This window comes from Dromiciops gliroides, chromosome 3 (genome assembly GCF_019393635.1).
Source record: "Dromiciops gliroides isolate mDroGli1 chromosome 3, mDroGli1.pri, whole genome shotgun sequence".
Classification (NCBI taxonomy): Eukaryota; Metazoa; Chordata; class Mammalia; order Microbiotheria; family Microbiotheriidae; genus Dromiciops; species Dromiciops gliroides.
The window spans coordinates 568,335,972-568,362,448 of NC_057863.1; the positions used below are offsets into that span (position 1 = coordinate 568,335,972).

At 36.8% G+C, this 26,477-nt stretch overlaps 1 protein-coding gene across 4 annotated transcripts in view; it reads right to left on the reverse strand.

Annotated features, from left to right (window-relative positions):
- Window positions 1-567: 567 nt before the first annotated feature.
- MED4 (mediator complex subunit 4) overlaps window positions 568-26,477 on the reverse strand; it is a 31,286-nt gene continuing 5,376 nt past the window's right edge. The window contains exons 2-8 of one of the 4 annotated variants that reach the window (XM_043991625.1): window positions 20,450-20,516; window positions 17,738-17,746; window positions 13,928-14,098; window positions 10,805-10,862; window positions 9,585-9,671; window positions 5,953-6,084; window positions 568-3,140 (exon numbers count right to left, since the gene is read on the reverse strand). In XM_043991625.1, coding sequence (XP_043847560.1) covers window positions 2,968-3,140; window positions 5,953-6,084; window positions 9,585-9,671; window positions 10,805-10,862; window positions 13,928-14,098; window positions 17,738-17,746; window positions 20,450-20,516 — 697 coding nt within the window. In that variant the 3' untranslated portion in view covers window positions 568-2,967. The remainder of the gene's footprint in view (window positions 3,141-5,952; window positions 6,085-9,584; window positions 9,672-10,804; window positions 10,863-13,927; window positions 14,099-17,737; window positions 17,747-20,449; window positions 20,517-26,477) is intronic. The other 3 variants (XM_043991626.1, XM_043991627.1, XM_043991628.1) reach the window with 3 other exon arrangements.

Consider the following 26,477-nt stretch of genomic DNA (forward strand, 5'->3'; position numbering starts at 1 on the left):
TGATCCTCCAGGCTGTGCCTAAATTATAATTCTTCTATTTAGAGGACCTATATTCAAATCCCATTTCTGATGCTTACTACCCATATCCTTAAGTAAATCTCATGCCTATTTCCTTAACTCTAAAATGAGGGGTTTGGCCTAGATTCCCTCTGGGAATTTACTTCTAGCTCTAAAACCAAAGATCCCATGAAATTATTAAAAATTCTAATGCAAACTATGTACCCAAGTTTTATCTCCCTTTGGAATTTTATGTCTCTTGAACCCTGTAAATATTGTAAACAGAATATGGTTTGGGTCAAAAAGATTTACAACTAGCAGAGGAAATGCTGCCCTTTGTATTTCTAAGCAGAGATGCTTGGAATTGGGCAGCTAGGTGGTACAATGGATAGAGTGCCAACCCTGATGTAAGGAAGATTCATCTTCCTGAGTTCAAATCTGGCCTCAGACACTTACTAGCTCTGTGACCCTAGGCAAGTCACTTAACTGTTTGCCCCAGATCCTCATCTATAAAATGAGCCGGAGAAGGAAACGACAAGAGTTTGACGCAAATAAATCAACACAAGAAAAGATGCTTGGACTTAATTTAATTAATATTTTTGACTGATTTGTGCCAAACAAGTAATGAGTTTTTCTTCTACACTGAAGTGCCTCTCCTAGAGTCTTACATCAAAGAGTTCCAACACAGTCCATGTGGCACAATTCTCAATGGTCACCCCCAACCCCCCCACAAGCGCCATATGAAAAAAAATCACAAGTAGATCATTTCGTATTTTTGGCAGTCCCAAAATTCATGTCAGAGAAGTAAATAAACCCAACTCCTAGCCCATAAGACAGTGGGCTAGCAGATCACACTACTCAAGTACAAAAACTGAAAATTATACAAATAAGTTGACAGCATTCATTGGTGCTGGGCACATTCACAAATGCTGGGCACATTCACATCTGTCTAGTTGCTGAATATCCACAAATTGCTCCTTAACAGTCATGGGTCAATTAGGGATGCCTCACAGTATGCAGCACTGCCAGAATCATGGAAGCCACCTGGGGAATCACAATTCTGCCACAAGCTCATCCTATCCAATCCTAATGACTATGGCAACAGTCTGTCTCAAGTGAAATTTAACAAAAAGGTAAACTGAGTCAACTATCCATGCAAGATCTCATTTATTAATAGGGGCATGCAACCTGGTAAAGGGGTCCATGGCCTGCTTTCATTTTTGTCAAAAATCCAGAGTAAAGGCCAGCAGGGCCTTTTAAACCCGGTGTCTTCCTTCTGATAGGCCTGACAGTACATCATCGGGACCTCCCCTGCCAAATGCAAGGCTATCCCAATTGATTGGCAGATGTTTTAATGAGGAAGTGGGCCTAGTGTTTTCAGCTCCTCCCTATTCATCCTTGTGGGGCAGGACTAATCCTTATGTGATAGGATTAGTCTGCAGCAAGAGAAAATGGGGTGGCCTCTGATGTGGCTCATTAAAAGCCCCTCCCAGACAAGGAATGCTAATTACTTTATGAGACCCAGTTGCTTACAGAAATCTTGGCCAGGAAAGCAAAAAGCATCTCAATGAGGTTTGTTCCCTAGTTTGGTCTCCCCCATGTAGACCAAGCCACCCCTAACTTTGATTAGAAAGCAAGGACAGGAGACTTGTCCCTTAGAGAGGGCCTAACTCAAAGTGGTTCTATGTCTTGGGGCAAACTGAAGAGATGGTCCCCACTAGGGAGGGGCCCAGTCCAAGCTGGTTAACTAGCCAATGCGTTGGAGGCTGGGAGTGATCCCATTACTCAATCACTGCCTCCTTTCAGAAGTGGGGCATGACAAAATTAGGAAAAAGATGGATCACAGAGTAATATTGGTCATTAAAGAATACAGCATAATATTAATTTTCCTCATACCGTAGGGCATGTCTGACTGGCTAATCTGGAGGTTCAGGTTTGGGACTGGAACAAAATGAGATGTTCTAGACCATATAACAATTAACCAAAGGAAGTTTAGTTAGCCATAGCATGGAGAGAATATTCAGCATGGATACAGCATTTATTCAGTTGAGTGCAACTTCCCTGTTCTGTCAGTCATGGTGCTCTACAAGTCAAAAACCTGAGGAAGAAGCTCCTGACCCCTGGCATGCTGACTTTTGTTCCTTGGCCACCAAGTGTCTTGTCTATGCCTTGAAGTCTCAAGTAGGGTTTCAATACCTTTTAAGGAAAAACTAGCCTCACTTGCATGGATCAGGGCCCTAGGAGATATTACACCTACATTTGATCTCCTGTTTCTATACTTCTGCAACAAGCTATTTATTCCCCTTCCTAACCTGTCCATGCCCAGAATGTGCCAATATTCCCTTCTTGTTACAAAACTATGATCAATATTCAGAATAAGATATTTTCCACCAGAAATAATTCCTCATCTTTCATTGAAATCACTGTTTATAACGTACAATGATGTTTATTTACAAAAACATTTACGGTTATTACACATGAAACACTTCATTACTGAACCTTTGAGACAGTAATTAAATACAATTTTCAAGCAAAAGATAATAAGTAAACTTTGCTTTCAAATGAGATGTTTGGTTATATCTTTAAAACGTGATACATTCACACATCTATAGGATAGTAGAGCTGTTAGCAAGACACCTAAGTGTCATTCATTTTTCTACAGCCTCCTATCCAGTTACATTAGTCCAATATAACTGGAACAGGTCTGGAAAAGACAGCTCCTAAGGCATATTCTCCACAAAACTGAAAAATTTACTTCAATAATAAAAGTCACACCAACCACTGTAATAATTTATTAAACTTTGTTCTGGTGAGGTTAGATCATGATTTTGATTATGAAAACAAAGTCCACGGAGGTACTGAACAGGCTGAACATTTACACAATAGACAACTGTTACAAGTTTTTGGTTCTGCATGCTTGTTTCAGTATTTCTGTGATCAGATGTAGTACATTTTTCTCTGGCATGGCTCTTAATCAGAGTCACTGCTGCTACTTGAGGAGTCTGTTGACATAACTTCAACATCATCTTCATTTTCCTTATTGTGTCCAGGTGGCTCCAACATGAAGTCATTGCTGTGATTTGGAGGCAACATGTTAACTGACATGTCACTTGACTGCCAGGGGTATTGTGGAGCAAGAACATCTGGGGGAAAAATAGATCATTTTAATCCAATTTGTCTATCTTCTATTTAACAGGGAAAAACTATTTGTAACTAAAAAAAAAAATCCAAACAAACTGAAAAACCTGACCAAAAAAATCTAACATCTATGTGATAACAGTTCTATTTTATCAGGTGGAAGTATGTTTTCCAACAGCTAGGTGGCACAGTGGATAAGAGTGCTGGGCATGGAGTCAGGAAAAATGACATCTTTCTGAGTTCAAATCTGGTCTCAGACACTAGCTGTATAACTCTAGACAAGTCACTTAACTCTGTTTGCCTCAGTTCATCTGTAAAATGAGCTGGAGAAGGAAATAGCAAACCAGTCCAGTATCTTTGCCAAGAAAACTCCAAATGGGGTCATGAAGATTCAGCCATGACTGAAATGACTGAACAACATAAAATGCTGTTCAAAGAGTGCCAGATGAAAGAATTCATGTCATAAAACTGCATTTTTATGAAAATAAAATACTTGACATTCAGCTAACATAAAGAATTTTAAAATAACTTCCAGATATTTAGATATAGATCATGTGTCTCCAATATGATAAAGTCTTAAAAAATAAGGCACATCACTGTAATTATTTAGAAAGTAGAGGAGGCAATGAGGGGAGCTGCTTTTCTGGAAATACTTCTCTGATCAACCAGAAAGAATCAGGTGGCAACATGGAGATAGCATTGGACCTTGGAAGAAAGTGATCAAATCACTCTGGAGTTGGCAATAATAGCAAGAAAAGGGCATATACAAAAACATGAAGAAAGAAGATTTAAAGATGCAGAAGAAAAAGAGGCATATTCCTGTGGTTAGATAATCTACAAGCAAATCTGACTTAGAAAGAATGGGGGAGTTTAAAAATGAATCTATTATTACATTTGTTACCTTAATCAGGCACAACAGGAAGAGATGTCAAAAAACCAAATGTAGCTCTCTAAGCTCAAATTAAAAACAGGAAGTGTGTATATCAAAGATGGTTTGAAAATAACCAAGGTTATTAGAGAGAGACATGTATAACAATGGTGTTAGGAGGACTAAAGCCCAGAAAGAACTAAGAAATGCCCCGCCCCCCCCAGACCAAAACCAAACCCAAATCACTAAAGACAGATTTTTTCATTGTATGTGACAGAGAAAGGGTATGTACTCTGCTATTCTCCAACAAGGAAAATGAGTCTTTTAAGTTGGAAAGAAAAGCCAAACAAAATAAAAGGGTAACTAATTCAACCCTAAATAGTAAGAGGAATAGTTTGTTTATTAGCAGCTGCTCTTAATGAGAGTCAAGTCTTCAGGCCACATGAAGTACAACCAAAGTTGCTGAAGAACTTGGAGAAGTCAGTAAGCTTTAATTCCCTTTTTTGATACCAGCTGGGTAAATCAAGAAATGCCACTGATAACATTATATCTTCATGTTATAAAATATCTGATGATACCTTCAGCATTAGTTTACATGTTAATGTAAATAATTAATTGTGATTTGAGGTTTCTATGACCCCATCTTTGGCTAAAATTAGAAGTCCCAGTGCACGCCCCAGCCCCAGCACCACCCCCTTGGGGCACGCTGGGAAGCTGGCAGTTCTGTAGCTACCTGTGATTCCCAGCTTCCCCATGCTGAAGGTCACCTGACTACCCTCACCAGGCTTCTAGTTATGGTAATTTTGCCAGGCCCATGTAGGGCGCATGGTGATGATGTGAGCTGCAGTGCCATAGCGACGGCCACAGTTGGTGGATGGATCACTGTGCTGCAACAGAGGGGGCGGCGCCTGAGGTCGGCCAGGGCGAGCCCAGGACTTCTAATTTTAGCCAAAAATGGGGTCACACAAAACTCAAATCACAATTCTTTACATTGTATAAGAAATATCTTAAAGGGACAGCTAGGTGGCATAGTGATAAAACACTGGCCCTGGATTCAGGAGGACCTGAGTTCAAATCTGGCCTCAGACACTTAACACTTACTAGCTGTGTGACCCTGGGCAAGTCACTTAACCCCAATTGCTTCACCAAAAAAAAAAAAAAGAAAAGTAAAGAAATATCTTAACAAATTGATATTGTTTAGCCTGGAAAAGTCAAGTCTAAGGTGAGCCATTAACTGTCAAATACTATCAAGATGTCCAGAAGAAATCTTTTTTTTTTTTTTAAGTGAGGCAATTGGGGTTAAGTGACTTGCCCAGGGTCACACAGCTAGTAAGTAATAAGTGTCTGAGGCCATATTTGAACTCAGGTCCTCCTGACTCCAGGGCCGGTGCTCTATCTACTGTGCCACCTAGCTGCCCCCAGAAGAAATCTTAAGCAAACTATATCCAAAATGGAACTTGTTATCTTTCTCCCTAATCTTCCCACCTTTCTACTTTTCCAATTACTATGGAGGGCAGCACCATCTTCCTAGTCTCTCAGGGCCACAATCAAGGAGTTATTTGGAAGTCTTCACTTTCTCTCACCCATCATATTCAAGCTGTTGCCAAGGCCTGCAGATTTCACCTTTGCACAATCTCTCCAATATACCCTTCTCTCCTTTGACACTGCTACCACACTAGTGTACTTTCATCCCTGCTCTTTACAAATGCCATCATTTTCGCTTTGAGGAAACTGACCAGTTAAAAAAAAGTCAACGGGTGCAGCTAGGTGGCGCAGTGGATAAAGTGCTGGCCCTGGATTCAGTAGTACTTGAGTTCAAATCCAGTCTCAGACCCTTGACACGTACTAGCTGTGTGACCCTGGGCAAGTCACTTAACCCTCCATTGCCCCACCAAAAAAAAAAAAAGAACAACACATTTAAAAAAAAAAAAGTCAACAATGAATATTACCTGGCAACCTGCCTGCTGCAAGTGCATCCCCTGGTAAATGGCCATTCACACCATTAGTGGATGGATTATTCATCTGTCCCAACAATCCACTTCTCATCTCTAAATCAGTTGGGTATGGTCTCCGTGGATCCCCTTAAAAAAAAAGAACGATAAATTTTTATCTTAATAATATTAAAAAATAAATACCATATACCTCGTTTTCCTTAGAAAAGCACTCATGCTAAGTTTGAATTCTGTGATATGAAATTCATCTGTTCAATGACATACAAAGATCAATATCTTAAGATACTTAATTCTAAAAAGTCATTCTCATGTTTCCTACTTATTTCTAGTTTTTCTTTAAAGAAGTCTGGCATGTAGTAGTATGCTCATCCCTAGATAGCAAAACAAAACAAGACCCTAAAACAAAAAAAGCATTATTTTAGGAGAAACTCTAAAGAGAATTTATAAACAATGGAGGGAAATAATTTTAAAACTTGTGGCTTTGTAAGAGGATGGAAAACAATATGATCTCCTTCAGTATCTCATATTATGATATAGTACCTTAAGAAACAGAACACAGAAATTCTGAAATTGCCATTTAAATTCTCCTTCTAGAGCTGTGCCTTCCTTACTCTTGCTTTTCAAAGGATACTGCCATTATGAACATGTCCTTATTATCTTTTTAATCTAGTCCCAAAAAATCAGCAATGATTGTGCTCTTAATCGATGCCCTCCCCAGTCAGGAATAATGGCAATATGCTCACAAAGAATCATATTCAAACTCTAGCCTTCTTTTTAGCAGTGTCTTTCACCAATTCTAAATCATTCAAATAACCCCAGAAAAGGCATTTTAAAATAGAGAATGCTTCCAAAATATGACATCCTGAATGAACATGAATATATGTGTAGGCCCACAAATTAAACAAATGGTGGGGAAAAGCCAGTTAAAACCACTTTGAAAAGACTCAGGATGTGGAACTTGAAGCTTAATTTTTATGTTAGAGTTTGGTTTATGTAACCAAAATTGATTTAAAAATCTATTTCCAGTTACTTGCTTAAAATTTCCCAGGAATACAAATGAACAATAATTATTTTTTTTTGGCAGGGCAATTAGGGTTAAGTGACTCGGCCAGAGTCACACAGCTAGTAATTGTCAAGTGTTTGAGGCAGGATTTGAACTCAGATCCTCCTGAATCCAGGGCCAATGCTTTATCCACTGCACCACCTAGCTGCCCCCCAGGCATACAGATAAACCCTAAGACATGGCTAAAAAACCTAAGGCTAAAAATTGTTCCCATGTTACTACTGAGAAACAAGGAGGCTAACAGTAAAGATAATGAGCTTTCCCCTTACCAGTCTTCCCTGTTTTCCCCAAGTATGAGCGTCCCATTCCCCAAGCCCCAAGGATTCAAAGGGTTTTTTCATTCTAGGAAAAAATTTACCCTACACTTATACGTTTTTTTTTTTTTGCTTATACATATTTTGAAAGCAAAAAATACCTAGTCAATACTCCATCATTTTCTGAAAATACTTTTTTTCCTACAGAAATATTTACTCTCCACAGTTTGCATTCCATCAAGCAGAGAAAATTGAGTTTTGGCAGTCTCGGGTCATTGAAGACAAGTACTCTGTGCTTATTTTTTTTGTTTTTGGTTTTTTTAGTGAGGCAATTGGGGTTAAGTGACTTGCCCAAGGTCACACAGCTAGTAAGTGTTAAGTGTTTGAGGCCGGATTTGAACTCAGGTCCTCCTGATTCCAGGGCTGGTGCTCTATCCACTGCGCCACCCAGCTGCCCCTACTCTGTGCTTATTAAAAGACAGATTACAAAGAGCAACAGATCTAAACTACCTAGATTCATCAGGAATGAATGTTATTTCAAATTGCTGGATTTCTTTTCAATATTTCTGATAATGTCCTATTTCCCCATAACTCCTCCAAGTCTAAGATCTTAATCCCATCCTAATCTTAAAGCCATCATATAGCTATCCTAATACCAGTTATAGTCAAGTGCTAAAGATGAAGACAAAGAAAAGATACATAGGGCCAAATAGATACTAACCCCAGCAGTGGCCCTGAAACTTGTTTTTTGATAACTTTCCTCCTTTTCCTCAAGACAGAGCGAAATATATGTAGCTATATGATCTCTTTAGCAACATAATAACATAGACACTTTTCTAAAAAAATTGATTTAGTGAATCAAAGTCTAAGGCAATCTTCTATCAAAATGTTTTCTTGACCTGCAGAAAACCATCATCCCATTAAACTACTGCTATTATTCTATGACTGACAAAACCCACTAAGCATATTACTGATGATTGCTGCATTGCGAACCTAGTGGATCACAAGCATGTTCTTGCTAGTGTGTACCCAGTCTTCTATTTCTCTCCTCTGCATTACAGCTATATTTGAGGAGGCAAGAAATAACGAAATTTGTTCCAAATCCCAGAATTACTTCATAGGTGATGATACTTCTGTATCCATGACACCAGGTCAAATTTTAGCAAACCCTCTTTAACATACAACTTTAAACAAGATTAAAAAACACTACTCTCCACCCACCCCACAAAAGAATTTTAAACATCATTGGAGAACATGTATCAGTTTAAAAAAAAAAACAAAAAAGGCAGTTTTAATATTGTGTGATCTAATTTTTTTTTTTTGGTAGGGCAATGAGGGTTAAGTGACTTGCCCAGGGTCACACAGCTAGTAAGTATCAAGTGTCTGAGGCTGGATTTGAACTCAGGCCCTCCTGAATTCAGGGCCAGTGCTCTATCTACTGTGCCTAGACCTAGCTGCCCCCGATCTAAAATTTTATTTAGTGTTTATATGATAGATCAATTTTCTCATAAAATCTCCTTTATATCATTTCATATTCAAATCACTCAGACTCACTGGTTGAATTAATGAGGTGACATTTGTAGCTAGGAAAATAATTTTTAGAAATATAAGACCCTGGGGCAGCTAGGTGGCACAGTGGATAGAGCACTGGCCATGGATTCAGGAGTACCTGAGTTCAAATCTGGCCTTAGACACTTGACACTAGCTGTGTGACCCTGGGCAAGTCACTTAACCCTCATTGCCCTGCAAAAAAAAAGAGAAAGAAAAGAAAAGAAAAAAGAAATATAAGATCCTAACCCTGCTTCCTCATCCAGGAACAATGAATGAATAGCTATCCCTGGCTGATTATGATCAATATTCCCTTAGCTTTAGGCTGGTGTCAATGGATGATTCTCATGTTTGTTGCTCAGTCTTGAGCTCCACTGCTATATGTCTGCTTCTCTCTTAGATGGCATTTTTCTGCACTGGGTTCCTTGGTGGATGCTATAAGGAAGCTCTTTTTGCTACCAAAAGGGGTGGTTTTCCTACTACTTCCAGTTCTGAAGTGATTCTAGGAGTGTGAATTCTAGAAAGGTCTCCTGATAACTAGTTTTTACTACAGTGAAAACCAGCATCCTATAATGGCCAAATGAATTTGCAAACCATACCTTCCATGTAATTTTCATTTAAGTCACTTAAAATGAGAAACTGTTGTTGAAAAAATTATTTCTTAGGATAAGTGAGCTTTTTAATCTACTTTCCTATTTTTTATGTAAGTCTTATGAAAGCTGTCCAATACGAGAATATCTGGTATAAAATTATTTTCTTTTTACCTGGGACCCACGTTAATGGGGCACACACTGCATTGCTTGCACTGATCCTATGTGCATACTTAATTATTTCTTCAGACGAGATGGCACCTGAAAGAGAAAACATTTTAACCTAATCACATATAAGGAGGACATGGTCAATTTTATCACCTGAGTTTATCAAAAGCAAGGTAATCCAAGATGCTTGATTTTCTTCATACTTTAATATTTCCAACATCTGCATGTGGTTTGTATTAACTTGACTGAAAATGAGCAAGTGTTTTTACAACTACCCAACAAAATACAACATAGGATGTTAGCACAATGAGTTTCTTGAGGGTCAGGCACAGTTTTGCTTGTATTCCCAAGGTCTAATGCAGGGCCTTACATATAGCTGATATTGATACTTGCATTAGAAGCATTAGAAGAAGTAGATAGAGATACAACCAAATAAAGAGGTACATAGACCTAAGGCCAATTCTAAATTATCAGTCACAGTTCCATAAAGAAGTTGCACTCATTTGGGCCTATATGCTTTTACTCATAATATTCTTCTGTCTGGAAAACCCTCCCCCTTCCTTCCTCTTGCTGTTTATTCAAGGTCTAGTCCAAACAGTCATTCTTTTCCTTGAAGCCTTCAGGGCTTCCCCTCTCTCGATTTATAGTTTACTTGTCATTTTTACCATTCATTTTTGCATTTAGTCACATACTATCTTGTACTACCATTTAACTGCTTCTTGAGTGGATCACTAAGTAAACTGTAATCTTGTAGAGATACTGAAAAAATGTCTTAAGCTACAGAGCTGTTTTTCACCGGGCCTATTGTAGGACCAACCAAATATAAAAACACTCAACAGACTATATTAAGCTGAAAGTAAAATAAGCTGGAGTCCATATTGTAGAGAGATCAAAGTGTTAACTGAAAGGAAATCCAGTCAATAAAGGATTTGCAAATTCTTCAATATTAACATGGTAATATTTTATAAACCCAGAAAAGCATTCTCAGAATCTACAGCACATCCTAACAATATCCAACTACAACCATTATCCTATTATTTCCTTGTCAATCGACCAACAAGTATCTAATAAGCACTTACCGCGTGCCAGATACAGTCCTGGGTTCTAGGGTTACCGGTACAAAGACTGAAACAATCCCTACTCGTGATGATCTTACATTCTAATGAAGGAGACAAGTACATATAAAAATACATACATAGCTAGGACACTTTTCTCATTGTACAAACCTTTTCTTGCTTTATCTATGGATTTGAGTTTTTCTTTTGCTTGATAAACAGCTGTTGCCTAATTTAAATAAAAAAAGAAAGGTTTTATTTCTTGGCTCAATAAAAAAAATCTATTAATTAGTTTTAATCCCATCAGATAAATATGGAACATTTAGAAATATCCATAACTTTCTATAAAATACCAGTTAGCAAACTAAATATCATAGAACCAACCTGCAAAAAAACAAACAAAAAATTTCAAGAATCAGTGTCCTATTTGTACATCCATTATGAAAAATAATCATTTTTTTAGTTTAAGGATTCAATTTCTAGATTATAACTCTTCCTATAAATAACTACTGTCTGAGCAAAAGGGACTCACTCTGAAATTCAAGAACACTGACACATTATATGGCATGCAAAAGGTTCAAACAAATGGATAATATATTGACAACCTACATGCAAAAAAAACGAGTCCTTTTCATTAGAGTTCAAGAAATTTAACAAACAACCAGGTCAAAGCAAGGGGTTTTTTTCATGTGTAAGATATATTTCTAAACCAGTATGTCTTCCAAATATATGCTTTTAAATGACAATTATTTAGTCCATAAGAGAAAAACATTTTTCCTAGCTATACTAGATATATAAAGCTAAAGAAATTACTATGGTATTTCTGGATTCTGCCTTTAGATTTTAAATGTTGATCATAAAAAACACTTTTGACTTTATACATATATCTTATGTTAATGGAACTTCTCTATGTTATTGTGATGGGTCCGCATTAGATATTCAGAAAACTTAACAAGTAAAAGAAATTATGGAGTTGATGTAAATAGTGGGAAAGGGATGAAGTCAGAAGACTGAAATTTCAATGAGGAAAAAAATGAGTCAGAGAGGGCAGAAAAGAATCTAGGATTAAGTCAGCTGACACAGATGCAGAGGATGAAAATTTAGGAAGATAAGATAATAGACACATTTCAGTTCAGGATGATTTCTGATTGTTGAGTTCAGGGAGAAAGAAAGAGTGCAAGGCATCAAGACATCACTTGGAGGTAAGTTTTGCTTTAAAATTAGAAGCTGTGCCAACCAAGAAGGATCTTATTTTTTCAAGGGTTAAGAAAGCTAAGAGAAACTACTTTAGCCTGGACCCAAGGGTAGCAACAAAAAGTAGTGGAGCTGGGATTCGGGCCAAAGAGACTTAAAGCAGGGGCTACCATGAAAGCAGGAAGAAGAGACTGAAGTTAAAGCTTGAAGGCTCAAAGAACAGATCAGGGACTCTCTTGTACTTCCTCCAGCAAAGCTTTCTTTCTCCCTTTAGGTTAGCCAGGTGTGCAAGCTTATTCATTACTTATCTGTTGCTTTCAGATCTCATTTACCTAAAATAAAACCCCTTGGCCTGAAAAAAATGCTAAGTAGTGTACTTAAGGCTTATATATACATAGAAATAGAAGATAAGATGAGGCTGTTCCTTATTCTAGAAACAGAAAAGGTTTAGAGAAATGGGGCTGATTTGGGTGCTGAAACCTTTAGGGCTCTATTAAACTGTACAAGACTGCCATGTATAATCAGAATTCAGATGTTCCTAGAAATAAATCACAGTATTGCCCTAACAGCTCAAGCCTTCAGATTATCTCCCACTGATTAAACCTTTGCTCTGTCTAGAATAAAAAGTGCTCCCTTCCTTATTTGTTTTCTAGCAGACTTAAATAATACACACAGAGCTGAGCATTTCCATAGGCCAAGAGGATTTTTTCAGTAGGCAAACGAGATCTTGTGTAACAAAGTTGGCAAGCTTGCCCATAGCTCTAGTAAAGAAAGCAGGAGATTCTGATCTGTCCCTTGGGCCAGTTCTCACCAGCCTAGAATTCTGGGTCTCTGGCATGGAGGCTCTTGCTTTTGTCACAAGGCAAGATTAGTTCAGCTCTTTGGATTACCTGTCATGGTTTATCTCTGTGTGCTGCCCAATTTCATGTTCTACTCACCAATCCCTTCTTCCTGCTTTTCCAGCTCTCCAAAAGAAGAGGAAAGGGGAACCTGGGAGTCCTCTTCTTCAAGTCTTTTTGCCCCAAAGGTAGGTTACAGTAGCTAAAGAGATTGAGACTAGAGAAAATAACCTAAGGCAGACACATCTTCTATACTGGATGAGATGGACCTTGTACCTGTAATCTAGTACCTCATTTATTTTATATCATGAAGGAATGAAGCATTATATGTTAAAGGGATTTTCCTTATAAATTAAGCCAATTTAAGTGTCAATTAAAATTTTAACCACTTTTTAATAGACATTTCTAAAATATACTATATATTTCTTTGCCTTCTTTGAGTATGTTAAATAAATGTAACCTTTTCTTGATGAATCAGAATGATTATGAACATTAATAACTGTATTGTGGTGTCATTTAATAATATAATCAGATATTACTGAGGTATGTTTAATTCAACATTACATAACCCCAGGATATTATTATGCTTTTAAAATTTGTATCTTTTTAGTTTTGCTTTTTTCAACCTTTTTTTTTGCAGGGCAATGGGGGTTAAGTGACTTGCCCAGGGTCACACAGCTAAGTACACATCAAGTATCTGAGGCCAGATTTGAACTCAGGTCCTCCTGAATCTAGGGCTGGTACTTATCCACTGGGCCACCTAGCTGCCCCTTTTTTCAACCTTTAATGGCTACTGTCTATAACTAGTCGATAATTTCAGCTGTTTAATAGCAGACATATGTCAAATTCCTTCTACTTTAGTACTTCCAAGCTAATGAGGACTAAGAAACCATCTATTTTTTTAAGGAGCATAAAGCAAATCGGATTTAATGAATGGAATTAATGACAGCTACTTCTGCTAGTTAGAGGCTTTTCTCAGAGAGTTCATGGCTGTGTTCCCCAGGACTACAGAACCTGGAAGTCTGACCTTTGGGATATTATTGGAGGAAGTAAGTTTATTTTAGGAATTTTCCCTATTTAGAATTCTCTCTGTTTTGTTTTATCTCTAGTACAGTCTAGTCTTTTCTCTCATCTAAGAGAGAAAGTCTATTTCTAGATTTAAGAAACTGATTATTTCAGGCTATTCATTAATTGTTGGGCAAACTTTCATGAGTTATACAACTTTACATTCTATTATGAAGATTCTTCATCTAGCACTTACCAATATCTGCTCTGCTTCCTTCAGCTGTTTCTGTAATTGTTGAATGTCACTATCTCTCTTCTCTACTTCTTTTTCTAGTAGTTGCATTTCATGATGGACTTTTCCTTGTTCAAGTGCCAATTTCATTAGTTCTTGAAACTCCCCATCTCTATGAATTAACAATTCTATAATCTGTCAGAAAATATTTGGTTTAATCAAGTATCATATTGTCAAGAAGCCATATCCCAAACAAATATCTTAATGTGTTACTGGTTTTGCCATATTGTAAGTATTCTTACAATATTATTTTGTATCTCTTGAAATTATAATATGTCTCATTTCTACAAGCATTGAATAAAGGTAGATACTAAAGATAAGATATAATATTGGTACAGATAATAGGCTACACCATATGACTCTAAAATGAAATCTCTATGTAAGAAAAACTAAACTGGTATATCCTGAAAGATAATAATATGATGAACATATATGTATATGTGTGTGAAGCTCTTTAAATTAAAAAAAAGTTTTATTCATTATAATCCTGAATACTCTTCTTTAGTCATTTCATGATGTTATTCTTTATTACTTTTGAAAGGCAGCATTTTTAAAACCAGAGGCAAGAGATTCATGAGATAATGTCTTTTAACTACAGTTAAAATCCAATGAATAGATGTGTTCTGGGACAGCTTCCTTCCAGAAAAAAAAATCTGAATTCTGCTTTTGAAGTTTGTGTTTGAAACATTTGTTATTATTTACAGGTTACATTGTTAATAAAAGTTTTTATAAATACAGTTATTGTATTAACTGCTAAATAATAGATTTTTTTCTCAAACTAAGTCACCTGCCCATCTCTAGATCTCTCTCAAAATTAATAGTTCACAAGATAGTCACAGCCACTTGTTGAAAAGAATGGGTGACTCTTAGAAAAGCTATAAAAGTATAGCTGAAATCTCAAAGAGATTAAAGAAAAAGGAAAAGGATCCATATATACAAAAATATTTATAGCAGAACTTTTTGTAGTGACAAAGAACTGAAAATCAAAAGGATGCCCATTAATTGGGGAATGGCTGAACAAGTTGTGGTATATGATTGTGATGGAATACTATTATGTTATAAGAAATGACAAGATGATTTCAGGAAAACCTGGGAAGACATGTAAACTGATACAAAGTGAACTAAGCAGAACTGGGAGAACACTGTATACAATAACAGCAATATTGTAATGATGATCAACTAGGAAAGATTTAGCTACTCTAACCAATATAATGATCAGCAACAATTCCAAAGAATTAATGATGAAAAATGCTGTCCACCTACAAAGAGACATGATGAACTCTAAGTACAGACTGAAGCATTTATTTACATTTTCTTTATTTTTCTTGCCTTTTTAGGGGGAAAAGGGGGGGAGAAACATGGATGATATGGAAATATGTTTTGCATGACTTCACATATATAACAAGGGTCATATTGCTTACCTTCTCACTGGATGAAGGGGAGGGAGAGAATATGGAATTCAAAATTTAAAAATGAATGATAAAAATATGTATTGAATTTCTTTGTAGTTCTAAAGGCCTCATCTAAACCACAGTTTTTACCTCTGGTGCTAAGAACATGATTATACGTTGTACTTAAGTTTTATGCAAATTAAAATTAGAGGTGGGTGAGTGCGGTGGGAACCACTGGTTAAATATGGACTACTGTGGTCTCTATTTTTTTCTTTACTTTTCTCATTTTCCAGAGCAACTTGGGGTTCAAAACAATTTTTTTACCATACAATGATAAACTGATTCCTGCCAAGCCTAGAGATACTCCAAAATGTCATTTCAAAATGCATCATTCCAATTCACTGGGCCCCAGTTATTAAAAGCATAATTTTAAGTCACTACTGACAAAGTGAAATATTTATATAGTGCCTACTATGTGCCAGGTATTGTTCTAAATGTTTACAAATATTTTCTCATTTGATCCTCACAACAACACAGAGGTGTAGGCTATTACTTTTTTTTTTTTTTTGCTGGACAATGAGGGTTAAGTGACTTGCCCAGAGTCACACAGATAGTAAGTGTCAAGTGTCTGAGGCTGGATTTGAACTCAGGTACTCCTGAATCCAGGGCCAGTGCTTTATCCACTGTGCCACCTAGCTGCCCCTATGCTATTACTTATTATTCTTGTTTTATAGTTAACTGAGGTAAATAGGTTAAGAGATATTTGCCCAAGGTCACAGTTAGTAAGCATCTGAGGCTGGATTTGAACTCAAGACTTCTTGATTCCAGGCCCAGCACTCTATCCACCTTGCTAGCTATTCAGTTTCTATTTCAACTGGATTGTACTTATTGCTTCATGTCTTTTCCATAACTTTTATAAAGCCAATTTTACTGGATTTGTTACACTTCTTCTTCTTTTTTCGGGGCAATTGGGGTTAAGTGACTTGCCCAGGGTCACACAGCTAGTAAGTGTCAAGTGTCTGAGGCTGGATTTGAACTCCGGTACTCCTGAATCCAGGGCCAGTGCTTTATCCACTGCGCCACCTAGCTGCCCTTTGTTACACTTCTAAAGAAAATTAAGACAGACTAAATTAGGTTTATGGTTCAGTAAAGCACACTGGATAACTCTAATACTGGCATTAGAACTAAGTTTAACTTATTATGCAACATGGGCAACTTTCTGCACCTTAAGTTTCCTCATTTGTGGTATAAAGTGGTTTAAACAATCCTCTTTTTCATCTTCTAGGTATATTGAAATGTTTATATTTGTTGATAAGTAAATTCATAGTAAGAAAGAAAATAACCAAAAAAGAAAATAAGGGAGTTAAATCAGATGATATCTAAGGTCTTTCTGGCTTTAAGGATATGGGTGTGTGTGTGCACACGCACATACGCGCACACGCAATCTTCTGTAGTTTTTAAACAATTACATAAAATGTGTGTGTAAATAAAGGGCAGTGTGACCTAGAAGATGGCATACTGGGCTTGGAATCAGAACTGGGGCTCCATGGACAAGGCATTTGTCTTCATTTCACTCATCTATAAAGTTCCTGAGGAACTCCCTAACACTCCCGAAGACTTAAGATCACTTATGGTTTGTGTTCAGCCAAGGTGAGAAACTTGCCTAGAATCACAGAACTGGCAAGTGTCTGAGGCTGCATATGAACTAAGGCCTTCCTGACTCTAGGCCTGGTCCTCTATTTACTCATAGCTGGTCACAGGGTAATGAATTCTTTTGGCCACAGAAACTCTGAAAAACTAAGAAGGGGTTGTAATCTAGATTATTGGAGGGAGGACAAATTGACAAAATCAAAAGTCTCTGTATTTTAGTATTCTTAAAATGTTACATGAATATATGTTCTCAAAAATGATATAACTAGAAGTTATAGTTCCATGATGAAAAAAATTGATGTTTGAGAAGTTTGGGAGAAATTTTTCTTCCTATGTTGATACAGTTTAGTTTGAGCATATCTTAAAATGATACTACCATTATATGGTTTTAGGGGATTTGTTTAAAATAATTTTTTGAATAAAAATTTAACTTTTTTTTTTTTTAAAGTGAGGCAATTGGGGTTAAATGACTTGCCTAGGGTCACACAGCTAGTAAGTGTTAAGTGTCTGAGGCTGGATTTGAACTCAGGTACTCCTGACTCCAGAGCCAGTGCTCTATCCACTGTGCCATCTAGCTGCCCCCAAATTTAACATTTTAATGTAAAAATTCTATTATAATTTATGTCCAGTTCTAGTTATATCACTAGCCAGAAATCAAGAAACATGGCTTTCCAGTTCTGCTACCTACTGAGATTTTTTTAAGGTCATGAGAGAAAATAAGAATCATACGTACCTTAAAATGCTTTACCATCAGAGGGGAAAAAATATCACATAAGTTGAAGTTATTATTGTTGTGAAAATTCTTCAAAAATCTTCCTATAATATTGATAATACTTTAAATAGAGTCTATAGCAAGGATGGAGAATCCCACACCCTCAGTTTAATTTCATCCCACCTATGGCAAGCTTTCTAGATCTGGTCACACTTGCCATAAAGTATAGCAAATGCAACAGTTTAGATAAATAAAAGTTTCAATACTCTCTAATGAGTATTCTCATCTCAATGAGAATAGGGAAAAAAAGGTGAGCTAGCAAGAAACAAACAATAGGCTCTCCTCTCCCTGCTCTACCCGTTGTTTGTTTTTTGTTGGGTTTGTGGGGTGGGTTTTTTTTTGGTAAAACTTTTATTCATTTTAAACACAAAACAAAAAAAGAAAAAGAACATTTCCATGTACACAGCAAAATGTGAGAGAATTCAATATTAACAAATGTCCAATTCAAGAAAACCTATATTATAAATACCATAAACTGTTTTCAAAGCTACCCAGCTTTTCTTTGCTCTCCTGTAGGTTTTCTCTTGTTCTCTGCTGTGCACTTTTTCCTCCCTCCACCTCATTTTTTTAACTTAATTTTTACTTCATAATCATAAGATTAACTCTAGCCTCGAGTTAACTTTTTTTTTCTTTTGGTGAGGCAAATGAGGTTAAGTGACTTGCCCAGGGTTGGTCACACAGTGTCTGAGGCCAGATTTGAACTCAGGTCCTCCTGAATCCAGGGCCGGTGCTCTATCCACTGCACCACCTAGCTGCCCCTCGAGTTAACTTTTGAAAAGAAAAGGGCAACTGGGGTTAAGTGACTTGCCCAGGGTCACACAGCATTCCCTCTTTCAAGATGTCACAGCCTATATCACTGCCAAACACACAATTTTAGCAGTACATAAGGAAATGTATTTCCCCCACCTTTACCTGTTGAATTTCTGTTGTTGTTTGGTCGTTTCAGTCATGTCCAACTCCTTGTGACCCCACTTGGAGTTTTCTTGGCAGAGATACTAGAGTGGTTTGACAATTCCTTCTCCAGCTCATTTTACAGATGAGGAAACTCAGGCAGAGTTAAATGACTTGCCCAGGATCACCCAGCTAGTCAGTGTCTGAGGCCAGATTTGAATTCAAGAAGATGAGTCTTCCTCACTCCAGACCTGGCATTTTATCCACTGTGCCACCTAGTAGCCCACTGAATTTCTATCCATCATTTAAAGACAAACTCAAATATCTGTTCCTTCAGGATGCCTTCCTTAATACTCCTTAAGGAAATCAAAGTGGCTTTTCCTCTAACATAGAACTTTGCATCTCATCCGTATTTTCTGGCATTGTAGTTATTTTTATATTTAACTATCCTACTAGACTATATGCTCTATGAAAGAAGGGATTATCTTGTCCACATCTCCCGTAACACAAGATTCTGACAAGAAAGTACTTAGATAGCAAGTGTAGAATCTATGATATCTTTAGTACAAGGAATTCCCTTGTGAGGAAAGTCATAGTAATGTAGGTCAGCACCTGGTCTACAACTTCTAGATGACATATAGAGTTGCCTACAGCACTGTGAGGAAATAGCCTCTATGTGTCAGAGGCAGGACTTGTACCCACGTCTCCTTGACTTTGAGGCCATTCATTATGTCACAATCCCTTCTCAGTAGATGCTTACTGTTTGTTAAATTGACAGTTAGAGTTTCATATTCCCTGTTTTTAATTTTAAAAACAAGTTAAATATTTTCTATTTCTTTCTCAAAATTAATTACATAAAGTTAATTGTTAAAATTGATATGCAGTTCTTAGCTACTTTTCCCCTCTGGATAAATAACCCTTAAGGGGGGTGGAAAAAAGGTTCCCCAATTCTCTTTTCTAGTCAAACCTTATAGCCCTTCTGTTCCTTAAATGAATTATGGAAGAAAGTGGAAAAAAGGTGGAGGGAGGGAAACAAAAGCAGTGAATTTATTAACTACTATAATCTCTATCACCTGGTATTTTCTCAAAATGCCTATTTTCTCTCTCTTTAGTTTTAAAATTATACACTACCACTTGCAACAGGAGGGGGCTGTAGTCAAAATGAATCTAGAGCTAGGCCTGGAAATGGCATTCAGAATACAACTGGAGCAAAGACGGGCAAAATTCCTGAGGAACTTGCTAAAATGCTTTTAAACACTACCATAAAGCAGACACTTTAAAAATGGTTACATATTTAAATAGCACTTTAAGGTTTACAAAGTACGTTTCTCACAACCACCTCTGAGGTGGGTAGTAAAAAAAATATTATCTCCACTTTAGAGATGAGTAAACTAAGGCTCAGAGAGGTAAAATGGCTAATAAAAGGGACTGTGAAAGAATCTGACCCTTGGTCTGAAGTCTACTTATTCTTTCCAATATATGATGTTATCTCACTAAGTGTGTGCTTATTCTATGTGTGTGGATATCTTTTTCAATCCTGAGTCTGTAATAAAACATATTCCCACATGTGTACCTACATATATATATGTGTATCTATATCTGTGTAACTATAAATACCAAAATTATCTAAGTTATAGGCAAATTGTGATCTGTATCAGTTGAAAGAGATGCTACACTGAGCAGACCACAGCTACGTCATGATGCATACACACACAATAAAATGGGAGACTAGAGGAATTATTTTCATTTAAAAAAAAAAAAATTCAAATCAAAATCACTTACCTGGTTTTCTTCTCCAGGCTGTAGCAACTTTTGGCTTCTTGAAATTGCCAGATTCTCTATAAGTTCCCTAAATACAAAAATAATTATGACATTAATGTATATGTTTGGAAGCCAGAACTACATTCAAAACTGAAATATCAAAACTGCTATGTAGCACCTCTTTAATAACAAACTCATTTCTTAACAAAGTAAAACCTCTTTCTAGGAGGGACAATGGAGAGATTACATTTTCCCTAAATGAAACTATGAAGAACAATTAAATCTAGTCCATGAACTATGCCCAAAGGTTTACCAAACTGCGCATACCCTTTGATCCAGCAATACCACTGCTAGGTTTATATCCTAAAGACATCTCAAGAAAGAGAAAAGAAACTTATTTGCACAAATATTTATGGCAGCTCTTTTTGTGGTGGCTAAGTATTGGAAATCAAAGGAATGCCCATCAACTGGGGAATGGCTAAATAAGCTGTGGTACATGATTATGATGGAATATGACAAGCAGGATGAGTTCAGAAAGCCTGGAAAGACATATGAACTGAAATATAGTGAAGTGAATAGAACCAGAAGAACACTGTGCACAGTGACAGCAATATTGTTTGATGAAGAACCATGAATGACTTAGCTATTCTCAGCAATACAATGATGCAAGACAACTCAAAGAACTAATGATGAAGCATACTAACCACCTCCAAAGAAAGAACTGATACTGATGAAACAGACTAAAGCATGCTGTTTTCCACTTTCTTTCATTTTTTCTTTTATTCAAATTTTCTTATGCAAAATGACTAATATGGTAATGTTTTACAATATTGCACAAGTATAACCTATACCTGATTGCATACTGCCTCAGGGAAGGGGGAGGGGAGGGAGGGAGGGAAGGAAGGAGAGAATTTGGAACTCAAAACTTAAATTAAAATGTTTATTTTTTTTAAAAATCTAGTCCATGTATTGCCAGTAGTTTCAAAACTGCCCCAAATTCAGACAGTAAAGTCACTTTATTGGAGGTTAATATATTCACAACCTCCCAGCCTTTCACTGTGTGCCCCACACTGTGCTACTCTGTCAGCCCTAATGCCTAATCTGTCCTGTTTTTTTTCCCCCTATGGTCCCAGCCCTTTTCTATAGAACTCAGTTTCTTTCTGATATGATCATTTTCATTTTCATTTCATTTCATAGGAATAAACTATTCACTGACCTGTTCTGTACAAGACAGCAAAAAATCCACACCCAACAAATTTTACTATATTGTAGTAACTCTACTTCATATATATGTGGTATATTTATTTTATAAGAAGAATAAATTTAAGATAACTGATTCCTGTTTAGGGCAAAAGACGATCCTGTTTTCATTATTCAGCTGAGATGTATGGTCTTGCCACCTTGAAGTGGGGCAACAGGAAAACATACTGCTTCATTTCTGCAACTGTTTTGACATTGTGATCTTCCTAAAAATGGGAGGGACATCAGAAGGAAAGTATCATGGAACAAGTGGTACCTGAGAGAGCGGAGATTATGTTTTATGTTTCTTTGTATCTCCAGTGCTTATCACAGTGCTTGGTACACAGTAGGTGCCTAATAAATGTTTGCTGACTAATCTGTACTGGATCTTGAGGAATGGTAGATATTAATAAATAGAAGGGAAAACCATTTCTGGGCAACAATAGGTAAATAAGATGGGAAAAGACTAGACAAAATAAAGAGAATGAGTCAAGTCAAACAGTCAAGTAAACAAGTAAAATGAGCAAACAAAAGAGAACTTGACCATAAAAAGCTAGTACGGTGACAGAACATAAACTCAGAAGAAGAAAATATCTGGGAAAATAGCTATAAGCAGAGTCTCAAAGAAAAATGCAACTTGGACCCAAGGCCAATAAGAGTTAAAGAAAGAGATGAGTGGTAGAGGAAAAATTGGGAAAAGAAATAAAAGTGATGCAAGAAAATTAACGATGGTAAAAAGAGGCACAAAAATTCACTGAAGAAAAGAACTTTTGAAAAAGCAAGATAAATCAAACAGAAAAAGAAGTACAAAAGCTCACTGAAGAAAATAATTACTTAAAAATAAGAATTGGACAAGTGGAAGTTAATAACACCACATGATATCAAGAAACGATAAAGCAAAAGTTAAAAGAATGAAAAAATAGAAGAAAATGTGAGACACTTCATTGGAAAAACAACTGATCTGGAATATAGATCAAGGAGAAAGAGTCTAGACATCATATTTGAAGAAATTATCAAGAAAAACTGCCCTCAAATCATAGAACCCAAGGGTAAAACAGAAATTGAAAGACTTCACTACTGATTACCTCCTGAAACAAATTCCAAAATGAAAACTACCAGGAATATTATAGCCAAATTCCAGAGTTTGCAGGTCAAGGAGAAAATATTGCAAACAGCCAGAAAGAAACAATTCAAATATCGTGGAGCCATAGTCAGGATCATACAACATTTAGCAGCTTCCATGTTAAAAGAGCAGAAGACTCAGAATATGATATTTTGAAAGGTAAAGGAGCTAGTATTAAAAATAAAAATAACCTGCCCAGCAAAACCGAGTATATTCCTTCTGGGGGGAAAATGGACATTTCATCAAAAAGAAGACTTCCAGTAATTCCTAATGAAAAGATCAGAGTCAAATAGAAAGTCTGACATTCAAACATAAGACTCAAAAGAAGCATAAAAAGATAAACAGGAAAGTAATCATAAGGGACTCAATAAAGTTAAACTGTTTATATTCCTATATGGGAAGATAAAACTCCTACAAACTTTATCATTATTAGGATAGTTAGAAGGAGTTTACACAGAGTGCATAGCTGTGTGTCAATTATGTTGGAATGACCACCAAAAAAGGGGTGAGAAAGAAGGATGCACTGGGAAAAAAGGGGAGAAATGGAGTGTAAAGATTTTCCTCATATAAAAGGGTGCACAAGGAAGAGCTTTTATAATGTAGTGAAAAATGGGGTTGGTAACAGAATACTTGAACCTTGCTCTCATTGGAATTGGTTAAAAAAGGTTAAAAAATTGGTAAAAAGTATTTACCATTCATGCATTTAACTTTTGCGACTTCAATCATTACTGTGATTTTGTTAAATAACCTCATTTTCACTTATATTTAATTATATTAGATAAGCTCATTTTCGCCATGAAGGGACTGCTGAACCCCTCGACCTGATCTTCACATTGGGCAAGAAATTTTATGTTTGTTTCTCCTGTTTTCATTGATTTTATGTGCCTGTCGCTTTAAATTTTCAATTGGGTTTCTTCTACCCATAAGTACCTAAATAATTCTTGTCTTCTCAATTCATGTTTTTAAGAACTCTTTTTGTTTGATTTGATTACTGGCAAAGCTATTTAAAGTTGTGTTAAGCTCAATTTTGTAGGAAACTTTTCCTGGCTGATTAACAGCACCTACAGAATTGAAACACCTAAAAAGACTTCCATTCCATGACTACACCCAGAAGACATCCCTTCATGGTTGCCAAACTGTGATGTTTAAAATCTAAATTGTGGTCACCTTAAATTAGAAAGCTTCAGCACCAGTCTTTGGGCATTAAACATTTATTAAAGCATACAGGTATTCCCGTGGAGTTCAGAAAATTAAGAAAAGGTCTATCTAGCCTAGAGTTCCAGCCTGGTCAGGCTCTTCCTCAAGTCTTCCGCCAGGAGCCTGCTTGAATCACGAACCCACTAGCAAACTGATTGTGGAAGCTTTTTATAGGTCCAGGGCAGAGGTGGTGCTTACACTCTGCTTCAAGCTGATTGGTCAGCGTCATCCAAATTCATTGGTTCACTGGACTTGAAGGTGGTCTTGAGTTGAGTTTAAGTTCAAATTCTAGCTTCTGAGAACAAAACCTTCTGATATAATCAGTTTAGATTAATTTCCAAGTGGGTCTTTGAGTATCTGCTAAATCCCATTATTTTATCACAAAGTTTACACAGGAAACAAAAAAAAAAGTGACAGGCATGATGTATTCAAGTTTGTGGAGAAGCAGGTATCCTACTTGGTGCTTTACTGGTCTTGTTCACCATATCATTGTAAAGAGCTCCCCATTCATTCACTGCCTATTTTCATTCTTTGCCTTTAAAACCTAAGTTTTGTGTTGAATTATGCCCCTAAACCATAGTGTTAAGTTCTTTGGACTCTAAGCCCAATAGGACTTTGAAGATAAAGTTAGAGAGGTAGAGGAAAAAGTGGAAAGAGAAATGAGTGTGATGCAGGAAAGACATGAGAAAAAAAGTCAACAGCTTGAAAAATCAAAATGGCCAAATGGAAAAGGAGGTACAAAAGCTCTCTGATGAAAATAATTGCCTAAGAATTAGGATTGAACAAATGGAAGCCAGTGACTTTATGAGAAACCAAGACACAATAAAGCAAATCCAAATGAATAAAAATATAGAGGGCAATGTGAAATACCTTCTGGGGAAAACTGCTGACCTGGAAAATAGGTCCAGGAGAGATAATCTGAAAATTATTTGTCTACCTGAAAACCATGATCAAGGAAAGAACTTAGACACCATCTTCCAAGATATTCTCAGAGAAAATTGCCCTGAAATTCTAGAAGAAGAAGCTAAAATAGAAATTGAAAAAATCCACCGATTACCTCCAGGAAAGAGGACGACCCAAAAGGAAAACTCCTAGGAATATTATAGCCAAATTCCAGAGCTCTCAGGTCAAGGAGAAAATATTGCAAGCTGCCAAAAAGAATTCAAGTACTATGGAGCCCCAGTCAGGATAGCACAAGATCTAGTAGCTTCTACATTAAAGGATTGGAGGGCATGGAATATGATATTCCAGAGGGCAAAGGAATTGGGATTACAACCAAGAATCACCTACCCAGCAAAACTCAGCATAATCTTTTATCGGAAAAAATGGGACTTTAATGAAAAAGAAGACTTTCAGATATTTGTGATGAAAAGACCTGAATTGAATGGCAAATTTGACTTTCAAATACAAGACCCTAGAGAACCATAAAAAATTGGAGCTGGGAGACATACCTGGGGTCATACAGAAGGCGACTGCCTTGTGTCTAAGGCCGGGTTTTGGCTGGGATCCCTTGGGTCTAGGGGTGATGCTTTGTCCACTGTGTCACTTAGCTAGATGATGACATCTTTAGGGTTAAATTGAGGGGTGAAGGGAATGCACTAGGGGAGGGGGAAGGGCAGAGGTGAAATCCTACATGAAAGAAACACTTGTGGATTGGGGGGGAAAAGACCAGACAGACAGACACACATAGATATGTCGGTCAAAATAAAATCTTAAGTAAAACAATCTACTGCTTACTAACGTTTAAAAGTGTGGCACAATAAGTCATAATGGGAAAAGAATTTTTTACATATACCTAAAATCTACCTTACCCATTTTCTCATTTATTTTATTTTAATGTTCTGTATGCTGATTATAATCTAAAAACGCATTAAGATATTTCCTGTATCAGAAATTTTAAAAGGTCTGTTTGAACTGTTTTATGCTGAAGGAAGCTATGGTTTTCTCTGACACCCAAAGTTACTGACCAAGATACCTAAATAAGATCTGTGGGTTTCCAAAGATGTTGCCTTTTAAGAAATGTGGGGGCAGCTAGGATAGAGCACCAGCCCTGGATTCAGGAAGACATGAGTTCAAATCCGGCCTCAGACACTTGAGACTTACTAGCTGTGTGACCCTGGGCAAGTCACTTAACCCCAATTGCCCTGCAAAAAAACAAAAACAAAAACAAACAAAAAAAGAAATGTGACCCTATCTCCCAGACAAGAACAACTTTGTCTCTCTGTCTTGCTCAGGCTTACAATTGTTCTTTTCTCATTTGAAAACTTGTATAATTTTTCCCCAAACCCTCTTTTCTTCAGTTTCCTAGAACTGTGTACTCCAATAGGAGTGCTAAATATAGCATTCAGATTCCTCCCTACTCCCTGATTCTGATCTTACTAAAGGTCATCTGCAACATATCTATGAATGTATGTAGCACCAGGGATTTAATAATAACATATACATAACCAGACTCTATTACTGCTTAGTTTAATTACTACCCCAACTTCC